The 18829-nt window shown below is 37.7% G+C and overlaps 1 protein-coding gene across 12 annotated transcripts in view; it reads left to right on the forward strand.

Annotated features, from left to right (window-relative positions):
• Positions 1 to 18829, forward strand: part of PCNT (pericentrin) — a 104772-nt gene that overhangs the window by 4726 nt on the left and 81217 nt on the right. For 8 of the 12 annotated variants that reach the window (XM_074829939.1, XM_074829940.1, XM_074829943.1 and 5 more), the window contains exons 2-14: positions 1401 to 1655; positions 3623 to 3673; positions 4629 to 4808; positions 6230 to 6373; positions 7819 to 7983; positions 9282 to 11753; positions 11863 to 11955; positions 12150 to 12326; positions 13330 to 13585; positions 15464 to 15522; positions 15702 to 15876; positions 17409 to 17545; positions 18066 to 18177. In XM_074829939.1, coding sequence (XP_074686040.1) covers positions 1401 to 1655; positions 3623 to 3673; positions 4629 to 4808; positions 6230 to 6373; positions 7819 to 7983; positions 9282 to 11753; positions 11863 to 11955; positions 12150 to 12326; positions 13330 to 13585; positions 15464 to 15522; positions 15702 to 15876; positions 17409 to 17545; positions 18066 to 18177 — 4276 coding nt within the window. Of the gene's footprint in view, positions 1 to 1400; positions 1656 to 3622; positions 3674 to 4628; positions 4809 to 6229; positions 6374 to 7801; positions 7984 to 9281; positions 11754 to 11862; positions 11956 to 12149; positions 12327 to 13329; positions 13586 to 15463; positions 15523 to 15701; positions 15877 to 17408; positions 17546 to 18065; positions 18178 to 18829 lie in introns of those variants that run through there. The other 4 variants (XM_074829949.1, XM_074829951.1, XM_074829950.1 and 1 more) reach the window with 3 other exon arrangements.

Consider the following 18829-nt stretch of genomic DNA (forward strand, 5'->3'; position numbering starts at 1 on the left):
AGGTTAATTAGTGCAATAGCTATTTTTGACATATATTGGCATTAGTAAGTGCTAGAGCGAACACCTGATTGCAGAGAATAGTATTTGTGTCTTACTACAGCTTCATCTACTGGTCTGTTCATTTTGCGTATTATGAAAGGCAACAGAGCACCTGGCAATCTGTGTTTAATCTGTACGTGGAAACGACAGAACATAATCTTAAAAATAAGCTATTTGTACATGAACATCTTGAATGCTGGTAGAAAACGGCTACCTTCCTGCAAATACACCTTTTAAACAGGCTGCTCAGTGCAGCGGGTCTGTAACTGTGTATCTGTTGAGTAGCTAAGCTCTCAGGTTGAAGTTGCTATAATGTTACCAGTGTAAGGAGAAAGGGCTGAACCAAATCCGGTTCACAAGTTGAATGAAAAGAAACAGACAAAATTCTTCTGCAAGGTGTCTATTTTACAGGAAAACCAAGCCCTCAAGCAGTGGATTTTCATATGTATCGCAGGTGGAACTTGACAAACATGTTTACATCCCGTTGTCACTTAACTGTTTTATCTCATCACAAGGATATATGAACTGTGCACTTGATAACCTGTGGTTGTAACCTTGGAGAAGGCTTTTTCCTTACGAGGGTGATGGCTGGCTTTATGCTGTGAGGGAGATGTTACTTGGAAATGCTGCCTAAACACAATACTAGAGTTGAAAATACAATAATCTTCTTAAAGCTGTTTGAGGTGCTAATGAAAGTTGGGTAATAAATTCTGTCAGTGACATTCTTTACAAGTCCCTGGTGCTTTGTAGAGCTGTGATAGTGTGATAAAGTAGAGCATCTGATTCTTCAACAGAAAAATTAAAATGACCTGGCTTAATTGATTTTCTATTTATGTACTGTAGGCTGCTTTCTGGCTAGGAAGTTTTGCTGTATTCCCTTAAGGGGGTGACAGGGAAGGAGCATGAGGATTCACTTCCGTTAATTTTAATCTTAAAGCTTACGCTGGCAAAGATCTGTTTAGATACATTTGTAGGCAGTTACTGTTTTTGCTGGTCTTGCAGAAAGACTGCTCAATTATTCTTTTTTCCTAATGATTCTAGTATATTAACAACTCATTCCTGTACTGATTTGCCTTGCTGTAATTCTGGATTATCGTTGACACATAAAGTTTCACTGAGTAAAATTTGATTCCTGTATAGAAATGAGTCTTTAGTACTGGTGTGAGATTTCTTGCTTAATTTCACAGTTATCCAGTATGTTCTGAATGTGTAGAAAGTAGGAAGATAAAGCAGTTTTTCTGCAGATGTATATATTTTACCAAGATAAGATCTTCATCACCCATGAGTGTGTTAATCTTGTGGTCCTGCTACCTTTTTCTCACTTACCTCTCCCTCTACCTCTTCCAATCTTTTCTGCACAGTTTGCTTACTTCAGACAACGAAAACCAAAAAGTGACATCACGCAGTCGCAGAAAAAGACGGCGACGAGGAAGGGCTCGTCTGTCCACACGCATGACGTTCCGAAGGAAGAGTGTGCCCTCGCAGCCCAAGATGTTGGTAAGGGTATAGAGAGTAAGGCTGAAGACACCAACCTACTAGAGAGTAAGGCTGAAGACACCAACCTACTAGAGAGTAAGGCTGAAGACACCAACCTACTAGAGACAACAGAGACAGAGGTAAATCTTGGTATTTCTTGCATTTCGCTTGACTCTATCTGCAAATAACAAGTATTCCAAGTGGTTGTTTTACTTACTTGAGTATTAGCTCTCTGGCACTGTCAACTGCCTGCCATTGAGAAGTAAACTGATGTTTTTTCACTTGTAATAATTAATTCTCTTACACAGTGATGTAAACAACTGAAAAAAAACTTCTCCACTATATGGACTGGACATCTGGTATTGTCAAGGAGCTGCCTGCTCTTAGCCTGCTAAATTGAGGTCTTTCCCCTTTCACTGCTGTGAACTTCTTTGGGCAGATGTCTGGCTATGTGGCTGTGGCTTCATGAAATGGCAAATCCAGACTGAGAGGCGTAGTAGCTGAGCAAAACTGCCAGGACCTTATAATGCACATCATTAGTTTGTTTTTTTTATCATTTTGCTGACTCAAATGTGCTTACTGTTTTCTGAAAAAATGTAATTTGTTTCAGCATGCTCTTAGTATCTGTTGTAAAGCCAGCATAGACGTTATGTTCTGTGACAAGTTTGTTTAAAATGTGACTCTGCTTGTGCCTGATATATTTCAGTATGTTTGTACTGGTGACCCTTTAAAGGTAGTCATGTTAATAAAGATGGAAATATAGCTTGTGATATAGCTTGAGAGATTATTAGACGTCTGCTAGTAGATGTACTGGTCTGCCTGAATTAAGCAATTGCTTTCTTGCTTTAGCTCACAAGCAAGATTTTAATTTTTATATCAGCTGTGGATTAGACAGTCATGTAATGCTTTTTCTTTCTGTCTGTCTTGTAATAAAAATAAGCAAAACGTAGCTTTGAACAATTTTTTTATAGGAATCCAGCTTGCTTCAGAAGCGATTGGCTAATGCTTTCACAAGCCTCAGAAGCTACAAGGCAACTCTGGCCACAACAAACTGTATCTGTCTTGTTCTGGCAGTTTGTTTAGAAAGTAGTTTCCCAGTGCATTTCAGCGTGTTGTCTATGCAAAGGTTTGACTTTTGGGGAGGTGGTACCTTCTGCATAAAAAGCATCTCTCCAGCTGTTGGTGTGTTTTTACAACACACAACAATAGCATCAAAGCAGTGTGTCTGCAAACCTGCAGTAACTGAGGATACCGTTGGCATGTATTGTCCTGCTTTCTGTTGTGAGGGCATCCCTAGTGCTTTGAGGTTACCCTGAGCATTGCAAAGGCTTTTATGAAGCTACAAGCTGTCTCTGCCTTAAGGAAAAAGCATACAGGATTTTGTCCCTCAACCACAGCAGTGTTCTTATTGCATTCATGTGAACTTAAACTAAAAAACAAACAGAAATCACTTATTGCTTCTAAACACCTTCTGTCAAAATATCTGTCTTGTAAAGCAAATGGAATTGCTTTCTAGGTTATGTGGAGAGGACATGTCTAGGGAGACAGTTATTGGGAACTACTTTGTGCAGATTCAAAACAGAGAGGGGCTATGGCTGCCTTTTCTAAATAGTGCTACAGTCATCTCTGAATTTAGTGAGAGGTAAATATCTTTTAAGATATGAAGCTACATTAAGTATATGTGTCAGAAAATAGTAGTGCTTTTGTAATTGTCTGAATGATTTTAGCATGTTTGTTAAATAATCTGTCAGTTAGTTTACTAATACTTAGTAGTAGATTGAAGAGTGCTCAACTGTATTTGCAAGCCACAAAAGTGGAATATAAAACATTATATCTCAGTGGTGAGACTTAGCCCTAAATTTTTGAGTAGACAATCATAATAATTTTAATTTTTTTTGCATTTATTTCATTCATTTGAGAATGGACAACCAGCTGAGTTTAGCATTAAATTCAGTCTCTCTCTCTCTCTCTCTCACTGGTATGTTGTGAGACAGCATGGACCTTTCTGTCTTATGTGCTTTGGGTGTTTCCAGAAAAATTCAGCTTTTCCTTATGTGTCTCTAAAATGGCCATGATTTAGTGTTTGTTTCATGTGTTTGCTTACCAGGGGAGTGCTGACTTGTCCAACTGGGATGTACTGAATGATCATGCGGCTGAAGTAAGTGTGCGACAATGTATCTTTAGTAGAAGATGCTGGTATATGTGTGAAAGAAAAGTGTGATAACTGGTTACTAAAATGATTACTTATTGAGCATTGTATCAAATGTGCTGGAGGTGATGCAGTTTCACTATTTTACAGTCTAAAACGGGTACTTATCCGTAAGTACATGTACGAAATTGGTTGCTAAGAGAACTGGTTTTAGTGAAATCATGGACCTTGTCCAGAGAAATCTGAACTATGTTTGTAATTGAAAAGTAGGTTTATTCTTTTTCATATGTTAAAAACAAATTATTTAAAATAACATACAAGATACTGTCTCCTCTGTGAGAATTGTGACAATGTTGCTCCTAAGAAACCACACCATTGATTGGAGCAGCTTCTGTCTTTGTACTTGTTTTTTTGTTTTGCTGTTAAAGGCCATAGAAACTCAGAGTATGTTGAATATTTATTTGGAATAGCTGCTTACACTTGAATTTAATTTTAAGTCAAGACCTTTGCATTATTATTTTTCCTATGGTTGGACAGTTCTGCACTCAGCACAGATGGATGTAAAAACCTTGTTTAACTTTGGGAGTGTTCCTGCCCTGCCCTCTTTACCCCACCCCAACTTGTAAGTTGGAATGTATTTTAAATCCCAACGTGTCTCAAAATGGCACTTTGCTGTGATTTGGTGCTATAGAATCACAATGCTCTTCTCCCTAATTTACTTCTGCGCCTTAAAGTATCATATGAAAATATATTATCTATGAAAACTTTTTATTTGAAATTTATAAGAATTAAGGACTCTGTATTTAATAGAAACATTATACATAAAGTCCCAATGTTGAATTACTTTTAAAGTAGAATTTGCTAAGAATTTAAGCTTGAAGCTGAAATTATATTTAGAGCAATCACAAAAAAGAAATGGCATATTGTTTCGGTGAATAAATACATTTTTGTTTCTTTTATGAAGAAAGCTACGATAAGTTCTGCTGCAGAATACAGTGAGCTTGATGCTAAGATGTGTCAGGTGAGAATAGCTGAGTTAGAGAACAGACTTCTGGAGAAACAGGAAGCAGTCGAAAGACTCACTGCACAGATGGACGAGTTACAGGAACAACTTACCCAGCACAGTGACTCTGTGCAACTTCAGGTATGTTTTGCAGAACTGGATAATGGGGATAATACTACTTTATTGTAATCCTAAAAATCTTTAGTGGTCAAAACTCAAAATAAGTATTGTTTTTTATTGAAAAATACTTCACTTTGCTAACATGTGCTGCGAAAAGCAGTACTTAGGTTTTCCATTCACCAATGTCCAGGACTTCATATTGCTGGAATCAAGTGAGAGTAAAATTAAACTTGAAATGCTTCTATTTTTAGAGTTTTTATGAAATGCATAGTTAAATTCATCTGCTGAGAAATGGTTGGACACTTGCTACTAGTTTTTATTGATAAATTTTCTTAGCATATTGAGGAGGCCTTTATAGAGGGAACCCGCAAGAACCACTACAGTAAGTATAGTTAATCATACATTGAGGTAGGGGCTCACTGTAAAAGCTTGGGGCTTATATTTTTATAAATACTGACTTTAAAAAAAAAAGTGTATTATCTATCAAGGTCATGCTGGAAAATGGTTGAGGAAAAAACCCCAAAGTAGCATTCAAACTCTTGAAAAAGAAGTACTGAAATGTCAGTGTTCCTGTGGATATGCCTGGAAACCACTTTAAGGATGCAGCTAGGCTCCTTTCCAAGTGTTCACACAGGATGGCAGACACCACTACCCCATCACCTGCCCGATGACTTTTCCCCCCAGAGATCATTCACGCTTTTTGAATACTTGTAAATACTTGTGGCTTTTTGGGTTTGGGATGGGATTTTTTTTTTTGTATGGACAAATGATTAGGTAGGATAAGTTAAACTTTAATAAACTGATGTGTAGCTTCCCCTCTCCCAAAATATTAAGAAAAAGATAATTTGAATTCCCCATCACTAGCATTTCTGTGTAAAGGTAAATTATCTGGTGCTTCTGAAGAATAGTTACTTCCCTCTTTACGTGTTGTTTTTCTCCTTTTAGGACTGGGAAGCAAAGACATTTCCTGTTGGTGAGAAATAAGTTGAAAAGGTTAATGTGATTAACATAAAATAGGATTGATGTATCCCATCTCATTAGCTTTCTCTCACATGACTGAAAAGAAGAGCTGACAGATAGGAAACAACTTAGGGGATACTAAATATTCATTATATCCTGTAGAAAATTTGATTGCTTTTACATCAGTAAGAGCTATAAAATTTTAAAGTAAAAATATTTGTTTCATTACTGGTATCCTGTAATTTGTTTAAAAAGTCACTTTTAGTTTTGTCATCTCTCTTAAGATCAGTGTAAGATTACTCTTTCATCAGCCCTGCCATCATGTTTGAACACAAATATTTCTGGTCCTTTGGTGCAAGTTTGTTAAAACTTAAGTGTAACTATAGAGTCTAACAGCTTTGCTTTAAGAAAACTTACTGGGTTCCTAATACTTTAAGAATATTTTGATTTTTTTAAAAGTGTGCTTCTTGTGACCCACATAGGAAACTACTGCACAAGAGCAGAATGAAGTCATCAGGAAACTAAGGAGCTGCCTTGAACAGGCAAGGAAGGATTGGAATGACCTACAGGAAGAGGCTTCATGTGTAGCTGGTCAGATCCACTATCTACAACTCCAGTTACATCAGGTGTGCCTCTCCTCCTATTTCTGTTTTCTTACAAAGAGAATAAGAACAGGTTTGGAATCTGAACATAAAAACATATTGAGCTTATCACCTAGCTCTTCACAGTTCAGCCTGCAGTGCAGCAGTGAAAATGATTTCAGGGCAAGGCAGAGTTTTCTCCAGTTGCTAGGGAGAATTCCTGGAAATATCCTTTTATTTTCCACTTAATTGCTTGTGTAATGTTTGGGAGGTCAGTACACTACTTTGTTCATCAGTTTAGCCATTGTTAGGGAATTTTACCCCATTATGTTAGTGATTTGGCATCGTACACAACAATCACTGTAGTGATGGGGCTTACATGTGATCAGTTTTCCTTGCCTTTGCCGAAGAAAGCTCTGAATACATGCATGGGTAAGTGTAGCAGCTCAGCTGTTATACAGAAACCTGCTATGTTGAGGTAATGTGACTTGGCTCAAAGAAGGAGATTTAAAATAACCTGAAGACAGTTGATGCAGCCCCTGTGACACACAGGAACCTGCTTCAGTGCCACAAGTTGACTGTGGATCTAATCCCTGGATAATGAGATATACTTTCATCTACTTTGAAAAAAATATTTTGAAATACTTTTTTTTTTGGTGAAGCTCAGTGTTTTAGTGGCTGTTCTCTCTCTAAACACTTGTATATGTGTTGTCTTGGGAGTAGTGTATGCCAAAAAGTAATATTTATGTTCACTTACAATTGCAGGTTTGTAAGATAAAAATTGTGCTAGTAGAGATTACATGTTTTAAATGTCTGGATAGGAAGCAGGTTTAAAAAAAAATTAAAGTTAAAAACTGGGACTTACTGAAGTCCAGGGATTATCTTGAAGGAGTTGCTCATGTCCTGGCCAATAGATCCTCTCCTAAATGAAATTTTGGAAAAGGACAAAAAAATACTGTTTTCTATCTACAATTCTGATTGCTATTGACAAAATGTGTGGTAATAGTGAAAGAGACTAATACTGTCTTAGATATTATCCTCTTGGTTTTAGCAAAGTCTTTTGGAAAAGTTTTTAAAAATGTTTTAAAAACACATTTTATTTTACCGCCATAGTGGTAAATGTTTTCATTTGGAGGGAAGTGGAGAGAAAAAAAAAAACCCCACCTTTTGTATTGAGCTGTAAATCCTTTGCAGAGATTTTTTTCATTGTCTTCTTGCCAGTGTGTCCAGTCCATTGGAAGTCCTGCTTTGTTTTGGGGGCTTCATAGAAGTGAATTATCTAACACTTATATCTTTACAGTAAGTAATAGTATCTAAAACATGAAAGTGTTGTCTGACTTTTTAGGGAAATTCTTATTCATTGAGAATGAAAGCCATAGGGTAAGTCTGTAGTAAATGAATACAGTATATTGTATGCATACAGAGAGATTTCTGTATGAGTTATTCTGACACAGACTTTCTTCTGACTGTGAGTGCCTTTATGTGTTCAGGTTAATGAGATGCCGAGGAGTAAAAGCCGTGGGAAAAACAAAGTATTAGAAGCCCAGCAGCAAATATCCTTGTTTCAGAACCATCTGAGAGAGCAAAATGCTCATTTGGAGACGCTACATCAGAAAGCACGTGACCTGGAATTACAGCTTGAGTCTCCTCAAAAGGTAAAAACTGTTTAAAGTTCCTTTATAGTTATGAGTTCTAGGTAGTTAGGTTTTTGTTGCAATTGTGCAAGCCAAGGTGGTGGTACTTGGAGGAAGAACCTGCAATGAAGATTTGATTTGTGCAGGAGGTAACATTGATGCTTCAGGACTGAAATTACTATTTATTATGGAATTAAAAGTCTGTTCTTCTGAAGGTAATGATATTCAGCTAAGGCAAAGTAGCTGCTCACAACTTAAGATTTTTTTTTTTTGCATGAAATAAGGATTCAGTTCTGACTCTTTAAAATTTGCTTATTTTTTGAAATTACTCCACTGGTTTGTGTTGCAGAAGAACTGGTCTTTAACTCAGTTATTAAACTGTTGTATAAGAAGTTTCCATGAGAAGCAGGTCCATGTGGTGTTTTTTGAACTGAGGCATGTCGGAACATAACTGACAGAGGCTTGCAGTGGGGTGAAGGTTGCTGAATATGCTGTGGAGACATACAACAACAGTTGTGCATGAACTTGAAACACCTAGATGAGAGTAAAAGTTAACTGTATCTGTAATCATGTTAGTTTCAGATACAAAACAAAGCAAAAAGCCTGTGTTGGAATATTTTGATGTAATCATTCCAGAAACAAGCACTATGAATAAAGAAACTCAGTTAAAAACACATAACAGATTTTTTTTTTATAATGTGTTTCAAATTTGGTGATAATTCTTACCTGCTGTAGTAGCATAGTCATGAAAAGTCTTTTTCTTTAGAAACAAATTTATAGGGATTGTGATTACTAGCATATATTAAAGGAACAGTTTAAAAAGGTCTGATTTCCTTTAAGCACATAATCAGCAATGCCTTAAGTAGAAGCCTTAAACTCTTAAGTGAATCAGATGAGTCAAAATTTGACATGGCTGTTCTGTTGGCCTACTCCTGCCTGCGGAAGGTGTTTTCTTTGTGCAGATGGATGTGAGAAGGAGAGATGTCTGTAGCTCTGATTTTTTTATTTTTTATTTATTCATTTGTTTAAAATATTTGAAGTTTGACACAGCTGCTATTTTCATTCTTTCTGGAGTCAGTGGCATACCATTTGTTATTGCTTGAACAATTTGATATTTGTTACCACATTTGAAGAGTCTTTAAGTAGTACTTTCCTCTCTCAACGATGTGCTTAAAAATCCTGTTGTCTAGGCCAATGATACACCTTGCACTTAGCAGTAAATAGTATTTGTGAAGACACATTAAAAGCATGAGGCTTAAGGAAATTAAAACATGGCATATTTCAATGGCATATTTCATATGTAATATTTTATTTTGAAGAATACCAAAGATAAAGAAAATCTGCTCGCTCAAATGGAAGAGGATATGAAAGATACAATGCAACAACTATACAAAAGCATAGGAGAAAAAGAACAGCATATTAAAAGTCTTCAGGATCTACTGACATTGGAAAGATTTAGCTTGTCTATACTACAACACACCCTTTCTCTCCGGGACTCAGAAATAACAGAATTAAAAAATGAAATAGCTTTATCCAAAATGAATGAACAGCAATGTATTGACAAACTGAAAATCAGTCATGAAAAGGATATTTGCAGACAACTGGAGAACTTGAGGGCCGAGCTGGAGAAGTGCCACAGAAGAGAGATTGCAGAAGCCAAGCAGGTATATGAGGAAGAAATTATTTTAAAGTATAAGAATGAGCTTGAACAGTTGAAAAAAGAGCTCTGTACTCTGAATTCTGAAGAACACATTCAGAATTTGAAAGGCATAATAATTGACTTAAATAACAGACTTTGTGAGTCTGAAATTAATAAAGAAAATTTGAGAAAGAAACTTGAAAACCAACAGGAAGACTTCCAGAGAGAAAAATATGAAATTGAAACTAAATACAAGGATTTAATTGATGACCTTAAGTCTCAACTTTCTGATGCAGAAGAGCAGGCCAAGGAAGCTCAGCGATATAAACAAGAAAAACAGTCCTTGAATGAAGAGATCCAGAAACTGAATTCTTTCATCCAGGAATTAAATGAAAAGCGACTTTATGAGGCTGAAAAAAGTGTAGATGTAAGGCAAAAGCATGATGAAGAGATTGTCTCCAGTAAAAAGCTAATGAAATTGAAGGAAAACCAGATTTTACCAGAGGTGTTGCAGAGAGCAGAGCTTGAGGAGATGTGGAATAAACCTCACCAGTTGAAAGGTGAAGATGAGCTAGTTCATGAAGAACTAGAGTTCCAGTGGGACTTGGGAGTACATTCCTCAAGGAATCAACTAGAAGAAATTAAGAATTCAAAGATCACGGAAAATAATGAAAGTAGTGATGGCTATAACCTGTCTGAAGAACACTTGTCAGAGCTAGGACTTCTCAGTTGTGATGAAGGCATGTTGGCTAAATATCTTATCTCCACAGAGAGACCGGAAGAGTCATATGCATCCAGTGCTTCTGAAGGTTATGCCATTGAAGAAGGTAGATGCAGTAGGGATGGGTTAGACAGTAGTGTGCTTCTGGAACCCAGCAGAGATTTTATACCTTCTTTGTTAAACTTTGACCTTCATGAGGAAACATGTCCTAGTGGTTTGGCTCAAGAGACTTTTGAAGAGACTGAGGTGGGAGCAGAGGCCTTTGTTTCATTTTTGTCAGATAACTCCCTGCAGCAGAACCAAATAAGTGACCATGATGACATAAACGAAGGTGAGACAACTTGTTTAGTAGAGAGATGTGTGAAACTAACAGAGCAGCTTCATGAGAAAGAGTCAGTCTTGAAGAAATCTTATCAGGAGACCCAAGAAGCTGTTGGAAAATGGGAAAAGGTAATGGCTGAGCTCTCACATACACGTGTGGAACTGGATGAGGAACGTGAAGCACGGATCCGTTGTGAAAAAGAACTTCTTCAAAAAACAGAGAAGGAGAAAAAACTTGAAAACAAAATAATGTTTCTAGTAAAGCAGCAGGGTGAGGGTGGTGGCCAACCTTCCTGTGCTTTAGAGTCTTTAACACAAGCGTCAAACTCCTCTACCTGGCAAGAAATGGTAAAAGACCTCCAGGAGGAAAGAGAAATGTTGATGGTGCAGCTGCGAACTCAGGAGCAGTTAGTGAAAGATGTTCAAGAGCAGAAAACAGCTTCTGATTCTGTAACAAGTGAAGTGCAGACTCTTTTTGGACGTCAGCTGGCTGCTTTGCAAAGTCAGAGGGATCAAATGCAAAGCCAGCTTGATTCTCAGAAGGCTAAAAACCAGACAATAGCAGAGCTGCTTGGTCAGAAAGCTGTATCTGAAGAGACATTGCTAAAAGAACAGGAGTTGCTCAAAGCTGAAATCAATGATAAAGAACAACTTTTAGCACTCTTACTGGAGGAAAAAGCAGCCTTAGGAGAAAGGTTATCTGACGTGGAGGAGGATCTAATAAAAGCAGAAAAAGCACTAGCAGAGAATGCTAACATCATTGAGGATCTTGAGAAAAACATACATGAACTCAATACTGAAGTGAAAAACCTCAAAGGAATACGGGAGTGTGAAAGACTGGGATATGAGGACAGGTTAAACTCCAGCAACCTAGAAATTCATAAACTTAATGCTGAAACAAAGGCAAAAAGTATTGAATACAGTGAGAAAGAAAGCCAGCTGACCAAAGAAATCACCCGTTTGAAGAAGGCTTATTTGGAGCTTGAGACTCGCTTGCAGGAGTCCTTTCAGTCTGCACAAGCTGCGCAGGAAGCACAATCCAAGATGGTGAAACATTACAAAGAGGAAATTGATAAAAGGGAGACTCAACACCTTGCTGAATTATCTAAAGTGAGTTTGACACACAAGAAGGAGGTAGGAAACCCCTATAGCAGCAGGAGATTTGAGATTTCAGAATGCTGAAGGTAGTCATTGCAAATGTTTGTGTGCCTGTTTTCAGATAGAAGAATTAAATGCTGAAATAAAAGATAAGGTGGACAAACAGCAGAAGTTGGAAGAAGAAAGAAAGGAACAGATTGCTTTAATAAAAAAGGTAAATGTTGTAATTAGGCTTATTTCAGGGGAAAAAAACACCAACATTTTGCTTCATTTGCAGAAATCTGTTGTTTTTTCCATGGTGTCTTTGATTTGGGGTCAGGAGGAGGGGAGAATCTTGGCTCAATTATTTATTAAGGAGCTAACTAACCCTATTTTGAAGAAAGCTCTTTATCTGAGTATTCTGTGCAGGTACACGAACGAGAGCATGATCGTGAAATCTCTGAACTGATTACTAAACACAAAGAGGAAAAGGAGAAGCTCCGTGCTGAACTAAATAAAGAACAGCAGCAACTGTTGGATGAACTTCGGCAGCAAATGGCAGCCACACACAAAGCAGAGATGGAGCAAGCTCAGCTCCAATCACAGGTAAAATAAACACAGTAATTACCGTAGTGCTTACCTGGCTGATGTAAAGAAGTTTTTGATTCTTGCAGATGCATGTGCTCTTCTATGTAGTGCTGCAATTGAAGAATTAGGAGTGTTCTCTTTGTGCATGGTGGTAGATATTTTGAACAAGAGTTCTCCAGGATCCTCACTGCAATTATATTTTAACTCTGAAGCAAATTGGATGCCTAAATTGATGGGTTTAAAAAAAAAAAAAGGCCAAACTTTGTCATTTTTAATGTCTTGATAAGTTTAACAAGTAAATTAATAAAAAATACTAAACCCCTCCTACTTTTTAATTATCTCACTGATGTAATTAGGAATGCTTTCATGCTAAACTTCAGTATGCTAAACCTGACTTTTTCCTCTGAATATTTGCTGGGTTTTTGATTACTTCCACTAAATGTAAAGTGGAAATGGAAGGAATGTCTAGCGTTAGGTCTGATTACAAGATGTTGGGGTACTGTTTAGTTTATTTAAGAATTGAAAAGTTTGGTTGCTCTATTTTAGCTGCCATATCTAACTGTTGGATATTCCTCACTTCTTTTTTTAATAAAGCATGGTGAATTTTATTTCCACTTTTCCAATACCACTTCAGAATTTTGCTTTTTAGCAAATTATAACCAGTAGCAAATATGAGGAATTTTTTTAAGTAGATGGTGAAGGGTTGGGATGTGCTTGTGTTATGTTCCAGTGACATTGTGAGGAAGTGGACAGATACAAGGTATATGGTAGGAGGTGAAGTTGAGACAAGTAAGAAAAGCCTTTTACTTTGCACTGAGAATGTTATGCAAATCTCATTGTAACAAGTCAGCTTATTTTCAGGGTTCTGTCCCTGCCATGTAGAAACACTTTACAAGTGCAGAAAGGCAAAACTTAGATGTGTTTAACAGTTGAAAGCAGTTGAAACTGAAACTGGTCTTGAAAAATCTTGAATGTGTTTCATTAGAGGGTAGGGAAAAACTGTTTGTCTTCTCCATTACAGACACTCCACAGCCTTGAACTGGAAGCTTTACGCCTAAGCTTAAATAATATGCATACCTCTCAGCTTGAGCTTACGCAATCTAACTTGAGAAAAGAAAAGGAAACTGCCCTTGTGGAACTACGTGAGATGCTCAATGATAAACGTGCTCAAGAGGTAGCAATTCTGCAAAGCCGCCATCAGCTGGAGTGGGAGAAGGTTAAAGAACAGTGTCTGAAGGAGAAAGAAGACCTTAAGTCAAAGTATCAGCAAGAACTAGGTATTAAAATTTGGGAATAATGGACCAGAAATTGAAACCCCATCAGTATTTTTCTTCCTCTACAGGTTCCTGTCTTGGTGTAGAGCCAGCCTTTTGAGTGATAGCTGGTGTTGACTTGAACAGGGACAGCAGCTAGACTGGCATGTGCAAGAGTGCGTGGTTTATATATGAAAATGAAGTTGTCCGGACCTAAATTTAATTTTTCTTCAACCATATGGGTGTTTTGTTGCTCCCTCTGTAAAACAGCACTATACTGAACCAGTTACTTTCAAGAGGCATTAGACAGAGCTCGCATAAGGAGTTGCATCAGTGCAGAGTGTAAATCTCTTATCCCTTATGTTTCTTAAGGGTTTTTATTGCCCAAAGTCGCTACTGACTACTGTTGTGTTTCTGACAAGATATGGAAATGCTTCCCAGCTTGCCTTCTCGGTGGTTTTAAAGGGAGGTTAAAGGAGTTAGAAAGGAACTGAAAGGCTCAGTGAGAACCTGCAGCTGGGTGTCCTTTGAGATGTGTTTGATATAAGATTGTATCTGACATCAGCAAGAAGAAAGCTGCACTTTATTATATGGAAGGCCTGCTCATGGTGCTCTTGGCATTGTTTGGGATATTTGCCTCTTCCCAGATCAGGAGACCATTTCTGACCTGTATGGCAGAGCTTGAGGAATTTTTGGAGAAAGGTGAGGCCTACAGCAATTCACTGAAGAGGCTTAGGAGCCATGCCTTTAGTTGTCCTTCCCTGAGAAGAAGAGAATGTTTTAGGGCTGTGTCTTTTTGACCCAAGAGTAGAAAAGCATTTGTTGCCACCAGTAATATAGTGAACTGATGGCACGATGGGATTTGGGAGCAGAAGGAGGTCTAGATGCAGTTCTGAAGATCAATGCTGTTTATGTCTGTTTTGGCAAAGTAACTTAATATGAACATAACCACTTAGAGTGCTTGAATGTAGAGGAGAATCTAGAATCAGATTATGCAGGAGACCTGGTGGGGAGTTGTGGATATTGTTACCTGGGGGGCTAGAGGAAAGACATTTCTCTTTAGGGAGGCAATGACTGGGCATGACTCAACTCCCTGGAGTGTTGGGATGATGTCTTGTGACTTAAATGATATTTCTTTCTCTACTGGACCATTAGCTGGGTAGCTGGCACCATCTTAGTCTCTGAATTCTCATTTCCCACTGGAAGACTTGAAATAAGGTTGCAAGCTAAGTCAACAGTACTTTGAAGGTGTGAGAAGGAGACTGATAGGCTTTTACAGGGTTTTTGCAGACAAAGAAAAGTGCTGAACAAGAAGTTGGAATGAATCTGGGGAGGAACTGGGAAGGAGGAAGCCATCGGTGTCAGTGATAACTGAGCAGACAAAGGCATCTGTCTTGCAGTCTGTTTCCTAGGCATTCTTAGAAGAAATTTGAAGAGTTTCCTACTTGCTGCTGCTGCCTGCTACTCTTCTGCTGTGTCTCTGGAGATAATTCAGACACTTAATAGTGATGTGCAGTGAAATACTAGCATCTAAAATGAGATTGATAGGCATTTAAATTTATATCTTTAAGATTAAAGGGATGGTGGGTTTTGTTTGGGTTTTTGTTAGTATTGTGCTCTCTGGATTTAAGCAGATTTTCTTTTGCTAATTAAGCTGAACTTAACCTTCAGGGTTGTCTTTGCAGTTGTAACTGCTAGGTGCTTATTTTCTAAAATGAAAATGAGTTACCAGGATATAGTATAACGGCAGGTTTGGATAGAACCCAGTACCTTACACTTCTGCATGTCTACCTGTTTAAGCCCCAGGTTTGATGCTGAAAATGGTAATTTCATCCATATTTCTACTTATCATTTAATCATAACATTTTACATAAATTTATTAATAAGTATTTTATTTCACAGTTGATCAGAGAAAGAAAATAGAATTGGAAATGGAAGAGACACATATCCAGGCATTAGAGGTACAAATTCTGTTCTTCATACAAGAAAAAGTAAAACTTCTTTCAGTAAACTAGAGCTGGTAGAAGTTGCGTGTCTACTATACATTTGTTGTAGAGGACAAATAAATGGAGGAGGAGAAAAAAAAAGTACTAATTTACTAAATGTGTTTGCTTTAATAATGCATGTCTTGCTCTTTTAGACTCTCAAAAGAGACTGGGAATTGGAGTCTGATATGCGTTTAAAAAATACATGTGAAGAGCTGTCTGAAAAACATCAGACTGAAATGGTGGAACTGCAGAAAACTCTGGAAATGGAATTAGAAAAAGTCAAAGAAGAGCTGGGGCTTCTTTCTCTTGAGAACGAACAGTCTAAAAGTAAGTTCCATGGTCTGGGAAGCAGTTGTCTTTCTGGAACAACAGCAAAGCTAACTAAGTGTTTTAGAACCTGTATTAAAAAACAAATACAAGATATAGCCATGTACACTTACTTAAAAACTGGGTTGATGGCATGAGACTGTCTAGAAAGAGGATGTAAATTAAAAATTATTTAAGGCCTAGGTAGCTGTGTTGTGTTTTGACTTCCACAGAGTGAGATGGACCATGTTTTCCTTCAGGCGTGTTAGAGGGAGGTGCTGTTTTGCTTCCAGCTGAAAGCTGGTTTTGGCAGTTACTGAATTCATTAAAATTCAATTAATATCAATAGAAGCTTCTTCTAACAAAAAACTAGGATTTGGATTGTGAAGAGTTAAAGCTTAATGGAACAGTAGCTTTTTTTAAATACTGTTCAGGAAGTGATGTTTTTGAGACTACTGTAATTGAAGTTTTCATTAACTTGAAAAATGGGATCTGGATGAGTACCTGGCCAGGCACATCTGTTCGTGTCTTTTGTTGAGGTACAGATAGGAGATAGAACTATAAAAAGTTTGTGTAGGTCTCAGAAATCTGACACATTTATCGAGTGGTTGACCGGCACAATAGCATCAGATTTGCTGTCAGTGATGGTGTGAGAAGGAGCCACGAGAGGTGGTGTGCCATGAAGTGAAGAGATAGCTGGTTGGGTTGTATAGCCGCTGAGACGCTATGCGGGGGAGAGACGTGGGAAGTAATACTCTCTCCAAATAAATGGAAATGCAGTGTTAAGGTACTGGATGATGCTGGCTGGCAGGCAGCAAGACCAGGTTTGAGAAGTGAAGAGTAGCCTTTTTCGACCTGCCAAGGGCTGGATGCTTTCACAGTGTCTGGCTTGCCTTTGGCTGCTGCGAGGACATGTTTGTAGCAATGGCTTGTTCTTCCCAGCCTGCACTGACTTTCCTGGATTTCCTTGAACCTTTATCATTAAAGTCTGTTCTCTGAGGATTATGTGTACCTCTTGCAGCTAGCTGTGGCTAAAATGCAGTCACTTGATTGCAGGTTCTTTCTGGGCAGGTCAAGATTTGTTGACTAAATGAGGTAGTAGCAAGTTTAGAGAGTTCAGAGAGTGCTTAGCACTGAGGCAGAGCATACTTGGCATGAACTTTCCTACTCCTCTTGTTCATCCTACTGCCTGCTGCTGAGCATGGTCTTAGAAATTCTGTGTTTGTAGGCTGTGAAGAAATGCTTGATTCCATGTTCCAAGTATGTGTGTTTCTAGTACAAGATGCTTGTTCATGTATGCAGAAAACAGATGCTCATCCCTCTAGCACTACTGTTGGTTTTCTCTTGGCTAACAGCATGGGATGCAGAGAACTAGAAAGCACTGTGTGGAAATGTCTGACTTTCAAATACTTTACTATTCAAGTATTTCTGAGATTTCCTGTAAGCTAGCATTCTAGTTTAGACACATGCATTTCTATTTTAGCTGTACAAAAGTTGTACAGGTTGTTCAGTACCCAGGATGATGGTGTAACAGAACTAAATTTTAATTTTAGTAAAATACATAGAATTGGAGAAGCAACACCAGCTAGCCATTACAAAATTACAAGAACAGCTGCAGGCTGAACATAACCAACTCCTAGAAGATGTGAAGGTGAAAAGCCAAGAAAAAGAACAGAATCTTCAGAAGGAGGTAAATAAGATTTATTTACTCACTTAGAGTGGTTGATTACTCTTTATATAACAAAACCTAGACCATATACATATCATTTGAGTGACTTGTTTGTGTTTACGGATTTTATTGAAGAACTAAAATGCATCTCATGAAGCAGGTAAATACTCTGGGATTTTCTGTAGTAGTTCAAAATCTTTTGAATGAAATTGTGTTTGTGTCATTTGGTACTGTTTCTTCCTCTGTATTTACATGCTTAATTTTCTGGTTCTTATGTTTCATTGTTATCTAGCTAATACTTTACTTTTGCTAGTGATGATAAATATGGCATCAGGAACAAATTCCTCTCTCTGAGAAGTGATGAGTCTAACAGTTAAGTGCTACTCAGTATCTCTTGATAGCCTGGCTCAGGAGCTGAAAGTCTGTCACTAAGTGTTTCCACCTATTTCTGAAAGAACTATCTGTTGCATATAAAATAAGCAATTAGAACAAAATTGTTTTAAAAAGTTGGTTTTTTTGTTTTTTAACATGCCTTCCATAGCTGGAGAAACTTCAGGTCATGCATGACAAACTCAAGACTCAGTCACAGGAAGAAATCAGGCAGCTTTGGTCTCAGCTTGACAGTACCCGAGCAAATCGACAAGAGCTAAGTGGTATGTTCATAACTGATACATTTTATTTTTTGCCTCTTCTTCATATAGAGGTACACATTATTGACATCGAATACTTTCAGTTGTGTACCAGAAACACACAGGTAGGTCACAGAAGTGTCACTGGGGTATACCCTAGTGATCTGTTTCTGAAGTGAGAGATGACCAGCTGGTTCTGCAATGTCAAAAAGCATGGTGTGGCTGTGGGGAAAAGTTCACTCCTGTTGTCCTTTTCCTTCCCAATCTGTTCCTGCACACTATAAAAATATTTAGTGAAAACTGAACATTTTTCATTGCAATGTCAAATTAAAAAGAATGTGGTTAAAAAATGGAGAAAATGCTGGTCATGCAATACTGTGCTCCTATTTGTATTCAGTATGAAGTGGGTATGGATTCAGTTGAGAAAACTACTAATTGAGGTAAACTAAGCAGTGAACTTTGCTGTCTATGACTTTGAGTGGTTTATCATGGCTATGTTCTTTTATCTGGAGATAATTAGAAATCAGTCTGCTTAAAAAAAAGGCAGAAATATGTTAAAACTGGTTAGGTTATATCTTGAAGTAGAAATGGCATTTTCCCCTTTCAGTTGTGAGGTAAGTTAAATGCTTTTTCATTGACACTCAACATGGAGATTCATCATCTTCTGAAAGACTTG

This window comes from Strix aluco, chromosome 6 (assembly GCF_031877795.1).
Source record: "Strix aluco isolate bStrAlu1 chromosome 6, bStrAlu1.hap1, whole genome shotgun sequence".
Classification (NCBI taxonomy): Eukaryota; Metazoa; Chordata; class Aves; order Strigiformes; family Strigidae; genus Strix; species Strix aluco.